This window comes from Lissotriton helveticus, chromosome 11 (genome assembly GCF_964261635.1).
Source record: "Lissotriton helveticus chromosome 11, aLisHel1.1, whole genome shotgun sequence".
Taxonomy (NCBI): domain Eukaryota; kingdom Metazoa; phylum Chordata; class Amphibia; order Caudata; family Salamandridae; genus Lissotriton; species Lissotriton helveticus.
This window is the reverse complement of record NC_136072.1, coordinates 932,408,631-932,429,727: the sequence shown is the minus strand read 5'-3', so window position 1 is coordinate 932,429,727 and position 21,097 is coordinate 932,408,631. Positions and strand designations below refer to the sequence as shown.

General features: G+C 44.0%; 1 protein-coding gene across 2 annotated transcripts in view; it reads right to left on the bottom strand.

Moving 5' to 3' along the window:
- The window catches only part of POLE (DNA polymerase epsilon, catalytic subunit), a 316,779-nt gene that overhangs the window by 94,966 nt on the left and 200,716 nt on the right, over window positions 1–21,097 (bottom strand). For both annotated transcript variants that reach the window (XM_078667255.1, XM_078667256.1), the window contains exons 29-30: window positions 4,277–4,399; window positions 2,440–2,655 (exon numbers count right to left, since the gene is read on the bottom strand). In XM_078667255.1, coding sequence (XP_078523381.1) covers window positions 2,440–2,655; window positions 4,277–4,399 — 339 coding nt within the window. The remainder of the gene's footprint in view (window positions 1–2,439; window positions 2,656–4,276; window positions 4,400–21,097) is intronic.

The following is a 21,097-nucleotide window of genomic DNA, read 5'->3' as shown; positions in this document are numbered from 1 at the left end:
AAAACCCCATCGGTGAAATCCTCTACTCCATGGTTCTCTTCGGCCCTGGCAGACAAACGTCGGCAGTGTAAAATAGCCAAAAGGAAGTGGCGTAAACACTACGATGCCAGCTGCAGGGAATCATATAGGTCGCTGATCAGAGACTATCATCGCGATATCATCGCCAATAAAAAGTCCTACCTGGCTAGCCGTATTGAGGAGGCCACAAACTCCTGCAAGGAAATTTTCAGGATTGTCAAGGATTTTATCACCCCCCCCCCGGACCAATCCTAAAATCATGCATTCAGAGTCCTGGATCTCCGATTTGGCTGTCTTTTTCGCTGACAAAATTAAAAATATCCAGCTTTCCTTTGGTGCCTCCAAGATGAGCTACACGTCTATCCTTTGGTCTCCAGATCCCTCATCTGCGGCGCCAGAGCCTTCCCTTTGCAACTTTCCTCCCATGTCTCTTCAGGCGTCACTGGACCTCCTCACTAAACTCAAATCTGGCTCGCTCCTTGACCCTTGCCCTGCCAAAACCCTCGCTCAACTGGCCCCCACTCTCAATCATCTCATAAACCCGATCCTTAACCTCTCACTTAGCACAGGTGAAGTTCCGCAGCCTTGGAAACAAGCACTCATCCTGCCATTACTCAAGAAACCCAATCTGAACCCTGACTCTCATGCCAATTATCGACCCATCTCCCTCTTGTCTGCCCTTGCGAAAGTGGTGGAGAAACATGTCCACATCTCTTTGTCCCACTTTCTAGAGACAAATGGCATGCTACATAGATCCCAGTCTGGCTTTCGCTCCAACCTGAGCACCGAAACCGCTCTACTCGAGGTCACCGAAGTGATCAAGGCAACCTTGGACAAGGGAGGAAAAGTCATGCTGGTGTTGCTCGACCTCTGCGGTTTTCGACACCATCCCCCATGACCGCCTCCTAGCAAGACTCTGGGAGGTGGGTCTAAGGGGGACGGTGTTCAGCTGGTTCCGCTCCTTCCTCTCTAACCGACAGCAAACTATCTAGGCTCCACCCTTTTCCGCCGCGATGCCACCTCTGGAGGTTGGAGTGCCGCAGGGCTCTATTCTGAGCCCTTCGCTTTTTAACATTTACATGACCCCGTTGGCGGCACTCGCGGAGGGCTTTGGGGCCCAGATCGTATCGTACGCTGACGATACACAACTCCTGTACACCTGCGACAAGGGCCATGACTTTGACGGGACTTCTATTCGGGGTTGCCTTGGGGCGGGGTTTGACTGGTTCAACCGACACTGCCTCAAGTGCAACTCCGAAAAGTCGGAAGTTCTCTTCTTTGGCTGCCCCGCTGATCCCAGGTGGAAGGAGTGGTGGCCTGCCGCCATGTTCCCTCCTGACAGTGATTCTGGTCTGCGAAGAACCTAGGTATTCAGGTCGACAACTGCCTCTCTTTCAGTGGTCAGGTGTCGGGCCTGGCTGGCAGATGTTTTGCGATCTTGAGGATGCTGAGGAAGTTCCTGCCCTTACTATCCATCGAGCACAGAAAGATCACGGTGCAGGCCCCGATTGGCTCTCGCCTGGACTACGCCAACGTTCTGTACCTTGGTCTGCCAGAATACCTCATATCGCGCCTCCAAATAGTACAGAACTCGGCAGCCCGGGCCATCTTCGGCCTTACCAGAAGAGCCAGGGCCACGGAGCTCCTCAGAACTCTTCACTGGCTGCCCATAAAGAAGCGGATCGCTTTTAAGGCCCTGACCGCCGCCTTTAAAGCCCTGCATGGTTTAGGTGCCTGCTATCTTCAGAAGTGGATCACTTTCTACCTTCCTTCGAGATCCCTTCGTTCTTCGTCACAAGCTAGGGCAGTCACCCCTAAGATACATCGGGCTCAGGCTCGCCGCGGCGGACGCTCCTTTAAACATCTTGCGCCTCTGCTGTGGAACGATCTTCCTCTCGCGCTCAGATCCTGTTCCAATCTTTTGGCATTCAGGAAGGATTTGAAAACCTGGCTGTTTCAGCAATAAGTCCTTTCACCGTGTCCTCTCCTCATGCTGCCTGTTCCACCTGTTTTGAATTCCCATTTAGACCTGTGAGGCTCTGACAGTGCCGGGACACTCTTCGGAGTAGCCGTGCGCTATAGAAGCACCCCATTTAACATAACATAACATAACAGGGTTTGATTCAGCGGATGATGAGAGTGGAGAGGTGGTAGCCAAAACATCAATCAATTGAAACAGTGTGGGCATTGAATACTTGAAAGAAGAAACTCTTGCATGCTTGGAGGGAATAGTAGACTGGTCCACACCTGTGGGCTGTAATGACACATTACACTCACATTCACACTCACTGCTGAAGTCAATCTCCAGAGGTCACACTCTTATCACTGAATCCGTCTGGCTACACAGAGAGCCAGTCATTTCAAGATGGCTGCATCTAAGCCCATGGCGAAGTCACAATACCTGGTGCATTAGCCCATTACCTTTGTCGTCCCTGAGGGAGGAGGTGGACCCAAGATCTCCCTCCAAGACTGTGTCAGTTCCACATCTTGAGACTCCTGCTGGCTCTCTACCGCTGATGTACGCTTCCGCTTCGTGCTTATTGGAATTGCCGGTTGTATCCTCTTGGCCACACCAAAATCTTCCAAGTCTGCAACCTGCAAGGACTGGCTACTTGCTGGAGCTGTGTGGGCTGTAACCTATAAAGAAAGGCTCAGTATGAGGCATGATAGCCATTGCATTGGCCACAACTCCTAAACAGCAACCTCGGAGCTTATAACAAATATTCTAGATGATACGTAAAAGTTTGCACGTGAGAAACATCCATAACAATGAGGGCAGAGCCACGCGTGCCGTTGCAACGCAAGCGCAACCACGATTGCCTGAACCACGCATCTGATTTATATATGCGTGGCTAAGGCAGATAGCGCTGTCCAGTGTCCAGATGAGTAGTAAGAGGAAGAGAATGTGTTGGAACAGGAAGCTCCAGATAAGTGGGGCTGGGTGTGGGAGGGGGTAGTTTTTAAGGGTTGCGGGTAGGTTTTAGGGCTCGGGAAGGGGGAGGGGGAGGTTGGGTTCATTTTAAGGGCAGCACTGGGGTAAGTTTCAGGGTGGGGAAGTATTTTTTTTTTTTTTAAACGGTTGGGGTCGGATTTAGGGTTCAGGGTGGGGGGTGTTGCAGTTTTTTCCCCTTTTTAAAAAAAAGGGCAGGGTTTTAGGGCGGGGAGGGGATAATTCTAAAGGCAGCACGGGGATAAGTTTCAGAGCGGGTCGGGTAGTTTTTTTTAAAGGGGGCAGGTTTTAGGCCTCAGGGCAGGGGGAGGGGAAGGTTTAAGGGCAGGACGAGGTTGGTTTTAGACCTAAGGGTGGTGGGGGGATAAGGAGATAGAACTTTAGGGTTCAGGGTAGGGAGGGGGGGGTCAGGGTAGTGGCGATCTTCACCACGCATATCGCCTTACCAAACATGCCTTTACAATGAAATTCCGGGGTAAAGGCATGCATGGTAAGGGGATATGCATGGTAAAGGCATGCGTGGTAAAGGGGCTATGTATGGTAAAGGCATGCATGGTTAAGTCGCACTCGTCGTTCCGGTTACGTGGCTGACGCACGCATGGTCTAGCCAAGCGTGCCTCTGTCATACAACCTTTGCACATCCACCGCTTGAAAGACTGCTCCCTTAGTCCTCTTAAGAGGTGTTGCCAGATTGTCCCACTTTGTCAGAGCACCTGTTCTTCAGCTTCTCTCCCTCTACTGCTTGGAAAACCTCAAACATCTAGATTTCATGTAAGATAATTTTCAAAGCATCCCCTTTCCATCATCTCGTAAAAAGGATTCAACCCTCTCTGAGAACTTTCCCCTTCTTAATCCTGAAAAAATTAAACTCATTGAAACTTTCATAAGCCCTAAATACATTCCCATGTAATCTTCTAATGAAACTTCATGTTTCCTTGTAGAGCATTTCCATGTACACCCATCCCTCAAAAGTCTTCCCATTCAAATTCCCCCCCCCCCATACCTTTTGCAGCCAGTAATGCTCGTCTTCAGTCTACCTCTGTTCACCCCCTTTTCCTTCCCTTTCCATCTCCTACTTCACAGCTTTACTTCAAACCCATGTTAATCATTTTGGAATACACAATCATCCAGCACACCACCACATAAGTGGCACCTACAGATTTGCTTCAGGGGATTGGTGCTTCATTTTACCTTCCTTATATTGCGCTCCACAACAAAAACACTGTTCCCCAAGCAAAACAACCCGTCTTCTTCATGCCTCTTTCATTCAACAGTGTGCAACATGTTTGTCTTTGCTCGCCTTCTCACCTGTTTCTTCCCTTCACTAGTAAAGAGTTCATTGATCTTCTTCTGTTTATACACATCATTTTTCTCCAGTAGTTTCTTGTGGAGCCAGTCTGGATGCCGGACCCTGGGCACAGGGTTCTTTACCTGTTAAGAAATAAGCATGAGGTGGACAGAAACTGGTGTCACAAAAATAATTTATTTAAACTACTATTAAGCACAATCCATTTAAGGTTCAGTAGCGATGACACCCCTGGTTAAAGCTATCCCTTACTAACTTGCGGGAGATTACGCTTCAACGTGGTGCATGGCTTGTGGAGAAAGGCAGTAAGATATGTAATTCTGGCATCTAAACAGCCACATTGTGAATTGTGCATCGCTGCTTGAAATCATTTATTAAATGGGCATTATTTGCAAATAGCAGATTTCACGGAATTTGTCCTTCCTACACTTGATTGCGTAAGGCAAAACTGAAAACTCGGAAGAAAGAGAAACATACTCCCACGTGCCCAATAATTGTGAGAGCGAGACAAAGAGGAGGGAAGAGGTGTGGCGCAGCGGCCAGGGCGACTTAAGCCATGGATCATGGTTCGATCCCCGACACCGGCGGCAGGTCCGCCCAGCACCATGTGACTCTGGGCAATAGCTTGCTTAATCTTCCCGACAGCCCCCAGCACCGGGATGCCTACGGGTAGCTGTGCGCTTTACAAATACTGGATTTACATTTAAGTGGTTTAATTTTGCCAGAGTCCCAGGCTGCCTCCTTTCACGTGAAAACTTGACCCCGTTTTTGACCAAAAGCTTGCTCCTGAAGAAGTTCTGTCACACTGTGGTTAAAATACCTGTGAAGGGAAATCGAGACAGAAAAAGTAGGGGTGCAGGGAGGCAGCGGGAATGACCATCTGGAGCAGAACAAAAGTAGACTTTAAAGGAGCAGGACGAAACTTGGGGTGCTACACCCACTCCCACCAGCCATGTGCAGAGTTATTGTGACCTTGTGGTTTAGCAAGAGACCCCAATGCCAGAGAAGGAGCAACATCGCAGGCAAGTACCTATGGTGGCCTTTTAAAGAACACCAAATTGCAGGGGCGACCGACTTAAGAGACTTGCTGACCCTCAGTTACTAAGAATACGAACACAGGCAATCACTTAATATAAAAGGTAAAGGGACATTACTAGGGGGAAGTAGAAGTAAAAAGATTCAAATCTACTACAATAAAAATTACAAGCAAATACCAGAACTTGCACATACACTGCTTGCACTCTGGAATGGTTGTAATCAATCTACATTAGGACCATACAGCGAGAACTGACAGGAAGAGCTCGAGTGAAAGCATTCAGCAAGGTGAAATCCACCCCACAAACCATGGACATCAACCATTTTAAAGGGATCTTAATATACAAAGAAGCAGCACAAAAACGTTTCAAAACCTAAGCACAAGGGTTGTTCATAATCTCCAAATAAATTAAGTACAGTATCACCAGCTTTATATAGTGGCATCGTAAGGAAAATATTAAAATGTCTATTTGACACGGCACAGTGCACCACTCTGGAGACCAGAAATCCATAAGTGAAGGCAAAGCAGAAAACATGGCTGCTTAAAAGCTCGTCACCCATTAAATTAGACTTGGATGATTGGTTGCGAATACAAATAAAATACAGCAATCAACAGTTGTGTAAAACAAATCGGTTTAAAAAGGAACTGTATGTCCAAAATAAACAGAGAAGTCAAAAACTGCTTTTAGGCTTCATGCACACCCAGAGATGCACAGGAAGTGAAACCATTTTGGAGAAGAAAAACAACTGCCAAACTAACCCGTTGACAGAGGCTTCTCAACTAAATTAAAATTCCAGAAAGACGAACTTCATAGCAGCTTGAAAGAAACAATACCTGCACTTGCAATCATTATCAGAATTCAAACAGGGCTTTGAAGTGGATGGAGATGACCAATCGTAGTCAAACTAAGGGCTGCTATAACACAAGACTGAATCACTGGGGAAAAAAAGATAAAAGCACACTAAAATTCCTTTGGACATAGTGTAAGCACAAAAGGTGATGGGAGAAAGGTGTGTAATAAGTTTAATAACCACTGGCAATCGCGTGGGGTAGAAATACTAAATATATATACACACACACACACACACACGTACATATCTTTCTTCCTCTATGGCCCAATAGAAGGCGCGGAATGAAACACGGATGCCATGCTTTTGCACTTGCTTTATTTTCACATGGATTAAGAAATAAAGACTGCAGTTTCCTGAACTGGACTATCCAAAGGAATATGAATATATATATATATATATATATAGATTACATTTTTCATTGAAAAAAAAACAAAGGTTATTATAGTTAAGTGAATATGTCAGTGACAACATCGTTTTGAACGAAAATTAAAAACAGAAATCCAGTAGTTCTACTTAGCATAGCTAACTATAGCCTGCCACGCCATGCACTGCTTATGAGCTCACATTTTACATCACTGATGACATAATTTAGGACATAATTTATGACATTACTGTTGACATTATCCAATGAGTGTGTTAGTTTGTTTTATAGGTAATACAGTGGAAGGTAATTACCATATTACTTATTTTCCTAATTTTGTACAGCCTGTGTCCAGCTAATGGGTGTAAGTGTTTACAAAACGCATGTTCTTCTCATGAATCATTGGTGTGTAGAGATATTGAACACATTACAAATCTTTGTATAGAAGAATAACTGTGTGCAGATGACAGTTGACGACTTATGTCCAGTTGGTTCTGCAGAAAAAAGTTTCCAACTGGTCAAAGATTCTACGTAGTAAGTACTAAGTATTGTAAGCAGCCTAGAGTAATTAGATAGAATTGTCGTAGAATGACAATTTCTACCTAACTTAGCAGACGGAGTGCACCAGGTACTGACTCGCGTACCGTCTCCATGAACCGCCAAATCAACGCCATCTCATCCACCTGTTTCAACTGCCTACGGACTCTACGTAGTAAATACTAAGTATTGTAAGCAGCCTAGAGTAATTAGATAGAATTGTCGTAGAATGACAATTTCTACCTAACTTAGCAGACGGAGTGCACCAGGTACTGACTCGCGTACCGTCTCCATGAACCGCCAAATCAACGCCATCTCATCCACCTGTTTCAACTGCCTACGGACTCTACGGAAGACTTTCAAATGGATTCCCCCCGATTGCAGAAAGACAGTCACCCACGCTCTCATCACAAGCAGGCTAGACTACGGAAACGCCCTCTACTCAGGAATCAACAAATCTCTACTACGCAAACTCCAAACGATCCAGAACGCAGCCGCCAGGCTAATCTTAGGGACACCTCGCCATGATCACATGACCCCTCACCTGCGAGAACTCCACTGGCTCCCCATCGAGAAGAGGGTCACCTACAAACTACTCACACACGCCTACAAGGCTCTCAACAACATCGGACCCAGCTACCTCAACAACAGAATAAGTTTCCACGCACCCACAAGGAACCTCCGTTCAGCGGACCTCGCCCTGGCAGAGGTCCCCCGCATCAGCCGAGCCAGATCAAGAGGAAGCTTTCTCCTACACCGCTGCCACAGCTTGGAACTCTCTCCCATTAGGAATACGGAGCTCTCCTAACCTGCACTCATTCAGAAGAGATCTCAAGACCTGGCTCTTCACTGACCTGCAGCTGCCCTACCCCCCCCTTAACGCCTTGAGACCCTCACGGGTGAGTAGCGCGCTTCACCAACCCCTGATTGATTGATTGACGTACATGTGCTGGTTTAGCTTCAAAAGATGGGCTGCAAAGTTTTCCCCACAGTATGAAGGTCGTATGATCTTCAGCACCTTCAGATGTTGGTTACTTTAAGCAAATAATATCTTTTTTCAGTGTACACTGATCTAAATAGATTTTTTTAATATTCTGGTGTATTTCTCATGACATTTTCACTGTCAGAAAACAGTGTGGTACAGATAAAACTCTCTCCATAGAGTAAACTGTTTACAGTACCCACTTTTCTACTCTTATCAACCTCATTTCTCAATGTAGGTTCGGTGAATGGGAGGGGTTTGATACAAATACAAATGAAAGCTGTCAGTAGAAGGGCATTAATTTTGGTACAGATGTTCATATATCAATGGTTGTTAATGTGAACTAGGCTTCTCGTGAAGTGTATGGTATAGGGTCAATCTTGCACATAACACATGCTTGCAACACCTAAGGGAGTTGTATCGGTGATGGCATTAATGATGTTTGTATTATTCAAAGATATGTTGTACTTACTTACAGGCCTCTAATGCCATACTAGTTTATAGAGTAATGTGTAAAAAAGAAGCTTGGATGTTATCATTGGTGACATTCAATGATGTCATTTGAGAGGTCAGTGATTTGATGAATGAAGTCATAGAACGGGTCATGAGTGATGTAATATGTGAGGTCATAAGCAGTGCATGGAGTAGCACAAGTTATAGTTCTGCTAACTATAGGTGGTGAATTACTGTGGTATTTTGAGTTACAACATTAATGTCATTAACATAGTCACCTAATTATGTTACTTTAACCAGTTTCCTTTCAGCAAATTTCCAAGGTTTAAAAAAAATGTAAGAAAAAGAGATCTTTTTATCACAACTATAAGGTAACCTTTGTTTTTTTCAGCGATTTTCTAGGGTTTTTTTTTTTTACGTAAAGTAATATTTTATTAGCATATGTAAAGCCAACCCCTTCTGCTGCCACGCCCTGCAGCAAACCAGGCAGCCAAACCCAAGCTGTGCACGGCGTTTGGATTTTAATGGACCATTAAAATCCACCATTAGCCGCTGGGGAGCACTACACACGCCCCCCCTCTATGTACGGGTACGTCGTCTCTGGCACCCGTTAATCCCACATCCACTTAGCAAGTAATAACAGTTTTGGCACTAGACCGAACGTATTTGCATGCTTATAGTGAAAAAACGACCCTGTAATTTTTGAAGTATCTCATAATCTGTCTTAACATTATTAGGGTCTAAGATGTGAATATGGGTTGACACTAAGGCAATCACCAACCATCAAGTATTGCAAGTGCACACAAGATATACCACTCTAAGATGGCGGCTTGTTGTACGATCTAATACTACTAGATTCAGTATGGCTGTTAGGGGTAATCCTCTTCTATGTTCATGAATTTGTATAGAATGTGTATATTATACTGTGACCGGCAGGGGTTTTCTCACGTGTGAAGAGTTATTGTCGAAACGCGTAGCGTGTAAACTGGATAATAAACCCTTTATGCTGCAGTATTCCTGAGTGCGTCTTTTGCTTTTAAGCAACCTGCTCGTATTATTTACTTTTCGGCCGGTGTGGTCCGCCGAACCTGAGACGCCACCTGACTGGGGAGGAAGGATCCCGGAAGGACCCCGCTGTTGTTTTGGATTAGATTCGAGGGATCCAGTGCCTGCCGCCGATCTTTACCAACCACGGATGGATTTGACCTGCCTTGGTGAACGAACGCCTCGACTCTTGCTGCTTGTTGCTACGGCGGGACGGGGAGAAGGGCACAGGAGTGTTTCATTTTTCCCCCCTTGACGCTGGCGGCATAAGGGGTTGGAGTGTTCCCGTGAGGGCAGGCGGGCGGACGTGAGGACAGATTGGGATTTCCCGGGTTTAAGCAACCATCGTTGCCACCTACCTGTATTTCCTCGCGTCCCTGTATTTCTCTGGGGCTTATCGAGCGGCATCAGGAACCACTTATCGAGTGGGGGAATATGCAGCAGAATATAACAGAACAGTAGACGGTACTCTTGAAACTACGAGTGCAAGAGATATTTTCTGTCACACCGAGACTTCGTCATTTACCTTTTGACAATCAGTGCCTCTAAATGGAGGAGGAGGGAGAGAGAAAACGTGAGGCGGCGACGCTCTTTGCTAGACACCAGGAAAAGGCAACACCCAGCCCATAAACAATGAAAAATCTGACAATAAGTCCCTCACTGCGCAGTTGAGAAAATATGAAAAATTACGGAAACAGGAGAGCGCCCGATGGTGGGAGGCCACCTCATTACAGGACTATGTAGACAAAGATGGTGCCACGTGGGCTTAGAATCTACATAACACCATCCCACTGATAGAGCAAGATTTCGCATCGCGACTTGCTCGAGTCAAGGACCTCGAAAATCTATTATAATCTCGTAACTTCAATTGTTTGTTTTACTAATTTTATGTATTTTGAATGTGCGTGGGTATCATAGAGATGCTTGCTTATGTGTTCTACTAATACGATTAATTCGTGTCCCTAAAAATGGCCGCTGCTTGACTGTCCTCTTCTGCGCATGCGTCAGTCACACTCACGTGACTTCGCGTAGAGATAGTTTTGGAGGGAAAGGGTGCGCATGCGTAATAAGCAATAAGATGGCTGTGCTTTGATAACGTGGTGAAGCTTTGTGCTGCTGCTCTTGTGACCTTGTTTGTTGCACTTATCATTAATGCATAGTATATTTTTATAATGATGAAGCTAGAGTACGACATCAGGACATGAAGTACATTCATTTATTTTTATGTATTAATTTGTTTTCGCTTACTTTTCATGTATCACGGGAAATGGGGGTCCGAATGGGTCGTGAGCCATTTTGAAGGTCCTTTCTGCGCATGCTCCAGATGCAAGGCCAGAGTCAACCATGGACCGTGGAATACAGCCAACTGGCAGCCACAGTCAAGAGGCTCCTGAGAAAGCTACCTCTGACCCAGGAGGATGGAGCCAGTGTTCCTAGAATGATACAATTGTAGACATTTGCATTGTATTCTGTGCGACTTTCTCATGGGAACCCCAATCTTGCTAGGCGGTACCTTAACATGCAAATTAGGCCTTAGAATAGTCTGTTCTGATTGGTGTGTTAACCAAATCCTACCTTAGGACCAATCGAAATTTGGGGATTCTGACACTTTGCAACATTGGGGGGTGGCACCCTGTCCCAAAACAGTATATCTAGCCTAGGTTCATCTAGGGAAATTGTCCGACTTGTCTGAATAGCTGACCTGTCACTGACCCAACGCACTCAATAGGAGACTGAATATACAGAGCGCTGCTGAGCACTCTGTCCGATTTTGACCATAGACTAAGGTTTTACTAAACCTTAAGTGCTGGCGGAGCACTTTTGCTGGGAGTTCGCTGACCCAATCGGGGTCCTGACTGATAGCTGCAGAGAGGGTGGAGCGCAGGCGTTGCTTCCGAACTGCGGGTGCTGGTCGTGTCCTGGTGGTCCTGTCCTGATCCTAATCTGGGTTTCCTGTCCTGTCCTGAGGTGTCCATTCTGCACCTGCTGTCCCACTGAGGGTTATCCTTCCTTGAGGGTTTTCCTGTCCTTAACTGACCCGTGGCCAGGGTTGGTTTTCACACCAGTCTAGGTAAATATCGCTCGGAGTTCTTACAACTGCACCTTCCTATTTTTCCGTCTTTGCTTCAATAAAGACATACCCTTTGCATAAGTTAATTTTCCATGCTTTTCTCTGCAAATCATTGCATCTCATTAAAGTCATTTACAGTTTACATTTCATAGCATGTTCCTATGTTCTCTATCTTTTTAGTAAAATTCTTTCCATACTGTTTATGAATTAAATAAATGTTTTTCAGATTTTCCTTAAATACTGAATTGAAGTAATAACGTTAGAATTATAACGTGCTGCATTTTTTCCTTTCATAGATGTATAGGTTTTCCCTAGTGTCTTTTCTCTCGAAATATGACCTAATGATAAAATCCTAAAACGTGCATAAAATTCCTAGCATTTAGTACCCTCTCTCGAATTTCATTTTCGTTAATTCTGAATTCCCTCATTATAGGGTTAGATGGTTACCTGTATACTCTTCCTATATTGTTATGTGCTCTTCGTTATTCTGATTATAGATTGCCTCATTACTATAAACTGTATGATTGCAGAATCTGAAATCTAAGATAAATCTTTTAAAAACTTCTAGTTGTCCGTGGTCATTTCATGAAATAAAATACAATAAAGTTGGGTTTGTATTTTGCTGCCTTTCCTTTTACAGCTAGCTCCCTGACCCATCGTGGTCATAGGTACCCATAACGGTGGATGGTAAGTTGGGTACACTGGAAATAAATCGAAAGGGAACTCACAATTATTGATAGTAGATTGTGTGGTCATCTGATCAATGTATATGATTAGGCTGTGGGGTTTTAGGTTTAAACCTATAATAACTGATAAAACCCCACTGAAAGAAAAATAGCCCTCCCCGGTGAAAACATATAAACACTGAAAAAACACCTGCACAACCACAAACTAAATGCCATTCAAAGAAAGGAAAAAGAAAGTGAAAGAGTCATTTTGTTCTTACTGAAGGGGTCAATAAAGTGTAACTTTGTTATACAAGCTAGCAGTAAGAAAGGCTGGCTAACATTCTGCTTGAGTTTTGTTCTTTAGGGATGCCACTAAAATATTGTTTCTTCTTCCTTTTACTTTTTTCAGTTTTATGGCCTTTGGTCTAAAGATGCAGGGTTTAGTTTCACGTTTTAGGTTTAGTTTAATTATTTTATAAACTGTAGAGAATCAGGACATATCAAACACACATTTTATATTTTGGCTGCATTTGATTCTTTCACTGATAGGTAAAATTGCTAGTTTCATAAAAATATTTCCTAATATGTGTCATCACATTTACCCACAGAGAATGGGTAAAAACCCTTAATACATCAGACCATAGTTTCTTGTGGGTCAGTATTGATAGTAGGTGAATTGCCAACACCTCAGGCTTTAATCATTAAATGCAAGGTATAGTGACAAGTATATATATCACCAAGCATCTGGGATAGTGGTAAAAACGTGACACTAGACTTTTGGAAAACATGGAACACAGTGTCACTTGTTATGCTCTGCAAAAAAGGCTCTTTCCAAGTTCAACAAAGATTGGAGTGATATTATTTGTATTTGTAGTGATTCAGCTACGTATATAAAAAAAATTGTGTGATGACCAGTCAAAATTGATACCCGAGCTGAAGTGATTCCCTGTAGGAGATCCTTGCCACTTGTTAGATGGTATGCTGAAAGCATCTTTACAATCTTCAGAGTTAATGAGGGATGCTACTGACTTTTTAGTCCATTCTGGTGCACTGTTTTCTTATGCCCAGAACTAAAATGCAAATATTTATCATTTCGTGCTTTATGTGGCATCAAAGAAAGAGTCATCCCAACTGTGTCCCTTAGCTGACGGTTCTCAGCCCAAGGGGCTATGAATGCTGAGAGGGCCTTTTCACAGAAGTATACATGGGAAGGAAAGCACGAGCGCACATGACTAAAGACTCACTGAAGAAGTATTGTATGGTGTACTACAATAAGATTAATTTGCAAAAATCTCTTTGGACCTCATATACACTATACGTACACTGTCTATATACCATGTTCTTTCAGTGCAGAAAGCAAGCAATGAAAAGCAAAACGTTTAATAAACACCGGAAAAACACTTTTTCTTTTGTTTTTAGTGGCGTTAAAATGTGTAACCACTGATAACAACTGTTTTTTAAGATATTGAAAACACTGAAAAAACCCCACCAGAATTTACCAAAAATAGAAACTGAAAACAGGTCAGCCTATATATGATAAAGTAAAGTATATGGGCCCGAAGCCAGAAGTGGCGAAATTATTGGTCGGGTGACCCGCAATCTCTAGCAGTAATTTTCTGGTAGCGAAGAGGATGGTTAGGGAATAGTTAAAGGTTAGGTAGGACTAGTTAGTCAAGCTAAGGTCGGATGCTGCTAGGTAGAAAGCCTTATCTGCTGCTATAAGAGAATAGGTACTTCAGGTGATCTGATCACTCACTTGGAATGCTTGTTTTGAAAAATTATGAAATGTTTTAAAATTATTGTTCTTGTTATTATACTGTTATATGTATTAATCCATTCGTACGTAAACCGTTTTTTATGTTGTTAGGAATCCCCGGGGAATTGAATAGCGAGTGGTGAATAGAATCCACTTGCTTTGAGGTCATTTGCTCTAAGGAAAGTTGGTGCAGGTTAGGCAGAACTGGAAGCACTAACTAGGGTTTTTCTGAATGTATGATTGAATAAATGTTAGTAACGAGGTTCATTGGCAAAATTCCTACTGTGGCATAACCTAGTGAGGGTCACACCGGAAGAGTAGCAGGTTCATCGGAGCTTGAGTGAAAGCAAAAGGGCTCGCTGGTGAAACTTTAGACTTGGATATATCCCGGAAAGGTGGATGAGTCTAGGGAAGTAGCAGGTGCCCCAATGCTAGTGTGAAGGGTAGGCAGAAGAGATCTACTCGTAGTGATTGAAAAGTAAATGGAAGTAGTTTACTTGCAGTAAAACAAATCTTTCCTGTCTAGACACTTGAGCACAGTGGCGAATGTGTATTCGTTGTTAAATAACCAAGCACTGAACACTTTAGAAAGAAAGAAAGTTTCCGTTACCTTGTGAAGGAGGGAGTCAGTCGCGAAGAGGCTCTGACGTCACTCCGTGCCGCGCCGGGATTGGTAGGCGTAGCGAGCTGGTAGCAGAGCTGAAATTGTGAAGGAGGGGTGAGTGCCAAAGCGTGAGAACTGTCTCGCGAAAGGCCGCGCACCCATTGGTCGAGATTTATTTGAACTCGTGCATTTCATTGGTTGCACGAAAATAAAAGACGCACTTGGATTGGAAGTGATATTGTAAACAAATCACTCGTAAAATTCGTATGTGGCATTCATATAGACCACATACTAGACCTGATCCACGGCATATGGGATTTGCGGACGATCAGTGGAAAGGCGTTAAAAACGACATTATGTACGGAACTAAGAGAAAAGTGTCTCTTGTAAACAAGGTGAAGAATTATTTCAAAAAGGACAAGCCGATTAAAACTAGAGAAGGTGTTGTCATACCACAACCCAACACTCCCGCATCTTTCATGATGTTCGATAAAGGGTACAACACATGTGTATGGTTGGAAAATTGGGTGAAATACACGAAAGATGACGGAGTATTGGCTTTTCCGTTAGACGGAACATTTAACAGTAGGATTCTATTCAATCTTAGAACCAGAATGAATGACTTACATCCCAGACCGAGGTTAACGCAGTATGAAGCACTAGAAGAATGGGAAATCGAGGCTTTTGAAAGGGATAAGCCCCGAATGGATAAAGGGTTAACTAAATTTTATCCAAAATTGAAGCAGGAAGCCCGAGCCAAAAAGATGAAACAGTGGAGGCAGAACATGATAGTGGAGGGATTGTTTCCCATGATGCCAGCAGATGATTCTTCTGGGGGGAAGAAACGGTTGGAAAAATCTAAACATTGGGTACCCATCGGAGTCGGATGATGAATTATTAGATGACCTATGTACGAGAAGTCCGCCTCCTTATCATGAAGGACATCGACCTTCCAGTGCAGGAGATATTTCCCGAAGACTTCCTCCTCAGGAAGAAGTTAGGTCCGCAAGTGTAGGAGGGGGTTACCACATACCTCCCTATACCGAGAGTCTAGGACCAGTGGATACCAGAAACATATACCCCAGAATGTCAGCTAGTGGGGAGATAGGATATTCCTGTGAAGGAGATTTTTGTTCTCGACCTCCCTACGGAGGCGAGATGAGACCCTCAAGTTCAGGGATGCCGTTATTACAGCCTCAGCATGAGGAAGAACGAAGATCCCTAGGTACAGGAAGTTTATTCCCAAGACCAAATTATGGTGAAGGACCTAGTGAGACTCATCCCACTGCCCCGAGTTATGCTCCCACACTGACCCCGCAGGTGTTACATGATAAATCCTTAGAGAGATTACTGGAAGAGAAGGAGCGGGAGGTTCTAGCAAAACAGAGAGCTGAGATCATTCAGAAAATGACCCAGTTAAACACCAGTCCTGAAGCATTGACAATCCCAGTAACAATCGGACCCGTGGTTTCATTGTACGGGGATCGGCATGAAAGTCCAAAACCTCCAGTCATTACTCCCGTCATAGCCCAGCCCAGACCAGAACCCTTAATTGTAGATGAACAGACGAGCGAGTGTGAATCTGAGGTCTCACTGATGGATCTGCCCATTAGAAATACAGGGAAAAGGATGCAGAAAAGACATAATCCTTTCAATGCGAGGGAGATTCAAATGGAATCAACTTCGGGTACTAGAAGTGTCACTTTGGTCACACCTGAGGAAATCGAAAGATGGAGTCAAGAATTAGAGAAACAAACTTCGCAAACGAAACCTTTAGACCTCTACAAACTGAGAGTAGAAATCGAAGAATTAATGGCAGGAAACGTAGGATTAGACAGATTAAATACCTACTCTGAAGAAGAGCTGTTGTTTATGTGCAAAAGTCTTACCCGCAATGTCCGAGTACTTCATGAAAAATTGACAGATACTGCTGCTAGTATGGGAATAGACATTTCAAAATCGAAACCCTTGCAGAAGCCATACCGAGCAGAATTTTCAGACAAAGATTTGGAAAACCTGAATATATCAGGAAAAAAGGCACAGGTCAAAGAACTATTGACAGTGTTGCAGAAATGGGGAGACGTAGAAAAATGGAAAGCCAGATGGGCTAGAAAAAAGGATGAGGCCAGGTCTAGGCAGATAACTCCTGAACTTGTCCTAAAGGAGGTAGACAAGCCCGAACAGTTATGCCCTATGCGCGAAGTGCCAGGAGGAAAATATGTACATGTTCCATGGTCCCGACAGGATATTGTGTCCTTTACCAATGACTTCCCGAAATTGCGAGAAAAGCCAGTCGATTGGTACCGGCAGGTAGAAAGATTTGTAAAAGTACAAAAGTGCTTGTGGAAGGACCTGGATGGGTTCTTCGACATAGTGGTCCCTGTAGATCTGTGGACTGAGTGTAAGATAGCCATAGCCTGGCCTAGTGAGGAATACCCGAGAGATGACAAAACAGGGGAACCATTGAAGGAAGTGATGAGGAAGTATGAACAAGTAATTCAACATTTGAAAATAAAGGTACCTGCAAAGGAAACTGATTGGACCAAGATAGATAGAACCACGCAGGAAAGGGATGAGACAGTGCATTCTTTTTATGAAAGGCTGTTGCAGGTATTTAAAACATACAGTGGTATAGATAACATCGAGATGAAGGACATGACCCATTTCATTTACAGGTTTGTAAACGGTTTAAGACCCGAAATTTGTCAGTGGATAAAGGATAATAAAATCTGTTGGCATACCAAGAAGATAGATGAGGTCCTACGGTACGCAAAGTACTGTGAGGACGAAATGGCAGAAAAGAAAAAGGCCCTGAAGGAGAAGGTGATGTGGGCTCAAGTAAAGCTCGCAGAACAGCAGGAAAAGCAATTGAGTAAGTTAAACAAAACTACTCGGAACCAAGGTCCTGGGGCTGGGGGTGGAGGAAAACCTAGGCCTAAAATGAGCAGAGAAGAAGCGAAAAAGAAATTTCCCTGCCACCAGTGCGGAGAAATTGGACATTGGCGAGACGAGTGTCCGTATTTACAAGGTGATAATGCCCAAACACCTGATTTAATTCCACAGACGCAGAATGAAAAGCAAAGAAAGACCCAGCAGCAGGTAAAAACGATTCAAGTGCCTCGAGCGCCAAAGCCTATTTTTAAAGGGAAGTCACCACAGGGTGATGATGTAGAAATCTGGGGAGGCAATGAAGACAGAAATACAGCAACTTCGCAGTATTTGTTGAACAACACTTTTTTCTGTGATGACCAGTACTGACGGGGCCTGAGAGGGGAGGACGAGGAGTGCGTACTTGGCGCCTCTTTGCCGGTAGACCAGTCAGGGCCATACATTGAAGGAAAGGTTGATGGAAATGATGTCACCTTTCTATTGGACACTGGTGCTACCCGTTCTACTGTGAGAACAGTGGACGTTCCAAACCTACCCCTCTCGGGAGAAGCAATCCAAGTAGTAGGAGTATCTAATCAATTGATTAGTACACCTGTTACCGGACCCATGGAGATCTCAATTGGAAACTTTAAACAAATGCACAGATTTGTTGTCTGTGATACCAGTCCGGTAAACTTACTGGGACGTGATTTGCTGTGCAAAATGAATTGTACCATCTTTTGCACACCAAAGGGCGTTGAAATTCAAACCCCAGATGAAGACGGTATCTACAAGCTAATGTTAATTAGACCTGACTCAGAAATATAACGACTGACTATACAGGACTTACCTGAAGAACTCCAGCAGACAGTGAAACAAGAAGTGTGGGACTTTACAGGAAAGGATGTGGGATTAATGAAAAACATAGACCCCATACAAATAGCCATGAAGGAAAATGCAGTATACCCCAATACCAAGCCTTACAGAATGAGTGCAGAAGTAAGAGCAGGTGTTGCCATTGAAATACAGAAATTGCTAGAAGCAAACATCATACAGGAAGTAATGAGTAGCCCGTGCAACTCTCCCATTATGGGTATCAAAAAGCCTAATGGCAAGTACAGAGTAGTGCAGTACCTGAGAAAGGTAAACAAGATAGTGGTCCCTTGCTGCCCTATTGTCCCGAATCCAGCAGTGATTCTGTATCAGATCCCCTGGGATGCTGAATGGTTCACTGTGATAGACCTATGTCATGATTTCTTTTCGATCCCATTGCATCCAGATAGCAAATTTCTTTTCTCATTTGCTTTCAACAGTAACGTGTATGTCTGGAACAGGGTCCCCCCCCAGGGGTACACAGAAATCCCCTCTATCTTTAATCAGATCTTGAAAAAATGCCTGGAAACTTTAGTCTTACCTGGAAAATCTGTTTTGGTACAGTACATTGACGACCTATTGGTGGCGTCTAAAAGCCATAGGGATTGCGTGGTTGACACCATTGCCCTACTGAATCACCTGAGTGAAAAGGGACATAAAGTGGCCCCTGAGAAATTACAGTTCTGTTCGAAATCAGTGAAATATCTGGGACACCAGATAGAAAAAGGTATCAGAAAAGTCACCTCAGAGAGAGTCAGAATAATTCAAAATATGCAGTTACCCCGTACTCAGAAAGAAATAAGAATGTTCCTCGGAGTTGTAGGTTACTGCAGGCAATGGATTGTGGGATTCGCAGTCCTTGCAAAGCCCTTGATACAAATGACAAAGAAAGGAGCAAAAGACCCAGTTGAATGGAATGACGAGAGCTTAACAGCTTTCACACAGTTGCAAAATTGACTGTGTACAGCCCCTGCTCTGGGAATGCCTGACTACTCTAAGGAGTTTGGCTTATTTTGTGACACTCGTGACAATTGTGCATTGTCAGTCCTGACTCAGGAGCATGGTTTGACCAGAAGGCCTGTGGCATATTTTTCTGCCACTTTGGATCCAGTGGCTGCTGGACTACCTGGATGTCTAAAAGCAGTAGCTGCAACTTGCACCAGTTTAGAACAAAGTGAGTCTATTATTATGGGACATCCTGTAACTGTGTATGTTCCACATGCAGTTGTAATTCTATTGACTCGTACAAAAACTCAGTATCTCACCCCTAGTCGACTGACTAAATATGAGAGGATTCTCATGGGTGCTGCAAATATTGTCATTACCCGATGTAACATTTTAAACCCTGCCACACTACTCCCTGACTCAATGGTAATGGAAGATAAGGGAGATCATGAGCATGACTGCATTGACCTGACAGAGTTTAGTACTAAACCTCGCCCAGACATTAAAGAAACTCCTTTGCTTGTACATGATGAGGAATGGTTTGTAGATGGTTCCTGCCTGAGGCATGAACTAGGAGGCCTAAGTGCCGCATATGCTGTAGTCACGTTAAACAAAATTGAAGAAGCATCCTATCTATTTGGAGTAAAGTCTGCACAAGTAGCCGAATTGATCGCCCTGATAAGAGCTTGCAAATTGGGAAAAGACAAAAAGGTAACAGTGTATACTGATAGTCAGTACTGTTACGGGGTTGTGCATGACTTTGGCCAATTATGGCTACAAAGAGAATTCCTGACTTCCTCAGGTACCCGCATTCGGAATGGAAAAGTTGTCCAAGACCTTCTAGAGGCAATCCAATTACCAAAAGAATTGGCAGTGGTCAAATGTGTTGCTCATAAGAAGGGCCTTGACCCTGTATCTTTGGGAAATGATTTTGCTGATCGGGTGGCAAAACAATGTGCTATGGAACAAATGAGAATAAATCCCAATCGGGGTGGGGTTGGAAACAGCTGCCAACTTAGAATGTTTGAAGATGTGCCTACATGGGATGAAGTGAGAGAATGGCAGCATGTGACGCCCTGGGAAGAGAAAGAGAAATGGAAAGAAGAGGGTTGTAAACCGAGACGTGAGGATGGTGTCATTGTGGGCCCAAATGGTATGCCTGTGCTACCCAGACACCTGCTTGCCCCAATGGCTCGATTGATACATGAGGGATCACACATTGGGAGGGACGCCATGATTCTGGTATTTCAACAGACTTGGTACAACAAGAAATTCAGGAAGGTAGCAGAATCTCTCTGCCAGAGGTGCTTGACCTGTCAGCAGTTCAACGCTGGCAAAAGAACAGTAGTTGAATTGATGAAAATTGGGAGATCAGGGGGTCCCTTTGTGAGAATACAAATTGATTTCATTACCATGCCTCGTTGTGAGGGAAAAAGGTATGTCCTTGTCATTGTCTGCCTATTTTCAAAGTGGGTGGAAGCTTACCCTGCCGCACAGAATGACGCCATAACAGTAGCTAAGCTCCTACTAAAAGAGTTGATACCTAGGTTCGGGGTTCCAGTCTTTATTGACTCAGATAGAGGCACACATTTTCAGAATGAAACTTTGGCCCAGCTTTGCAAAGCATTCACGATCACCCAAAAGCTGCACTGTGCATATCATCCAGAGGCTTCTGGAGTGGTAGAACAAATAAATGGCACTATAAAAAAATAGATTGGCAAAAATGTGTGATTCTACTGGCTTGAATTGGATAAATGCCTTGCCTCTTGTTCTG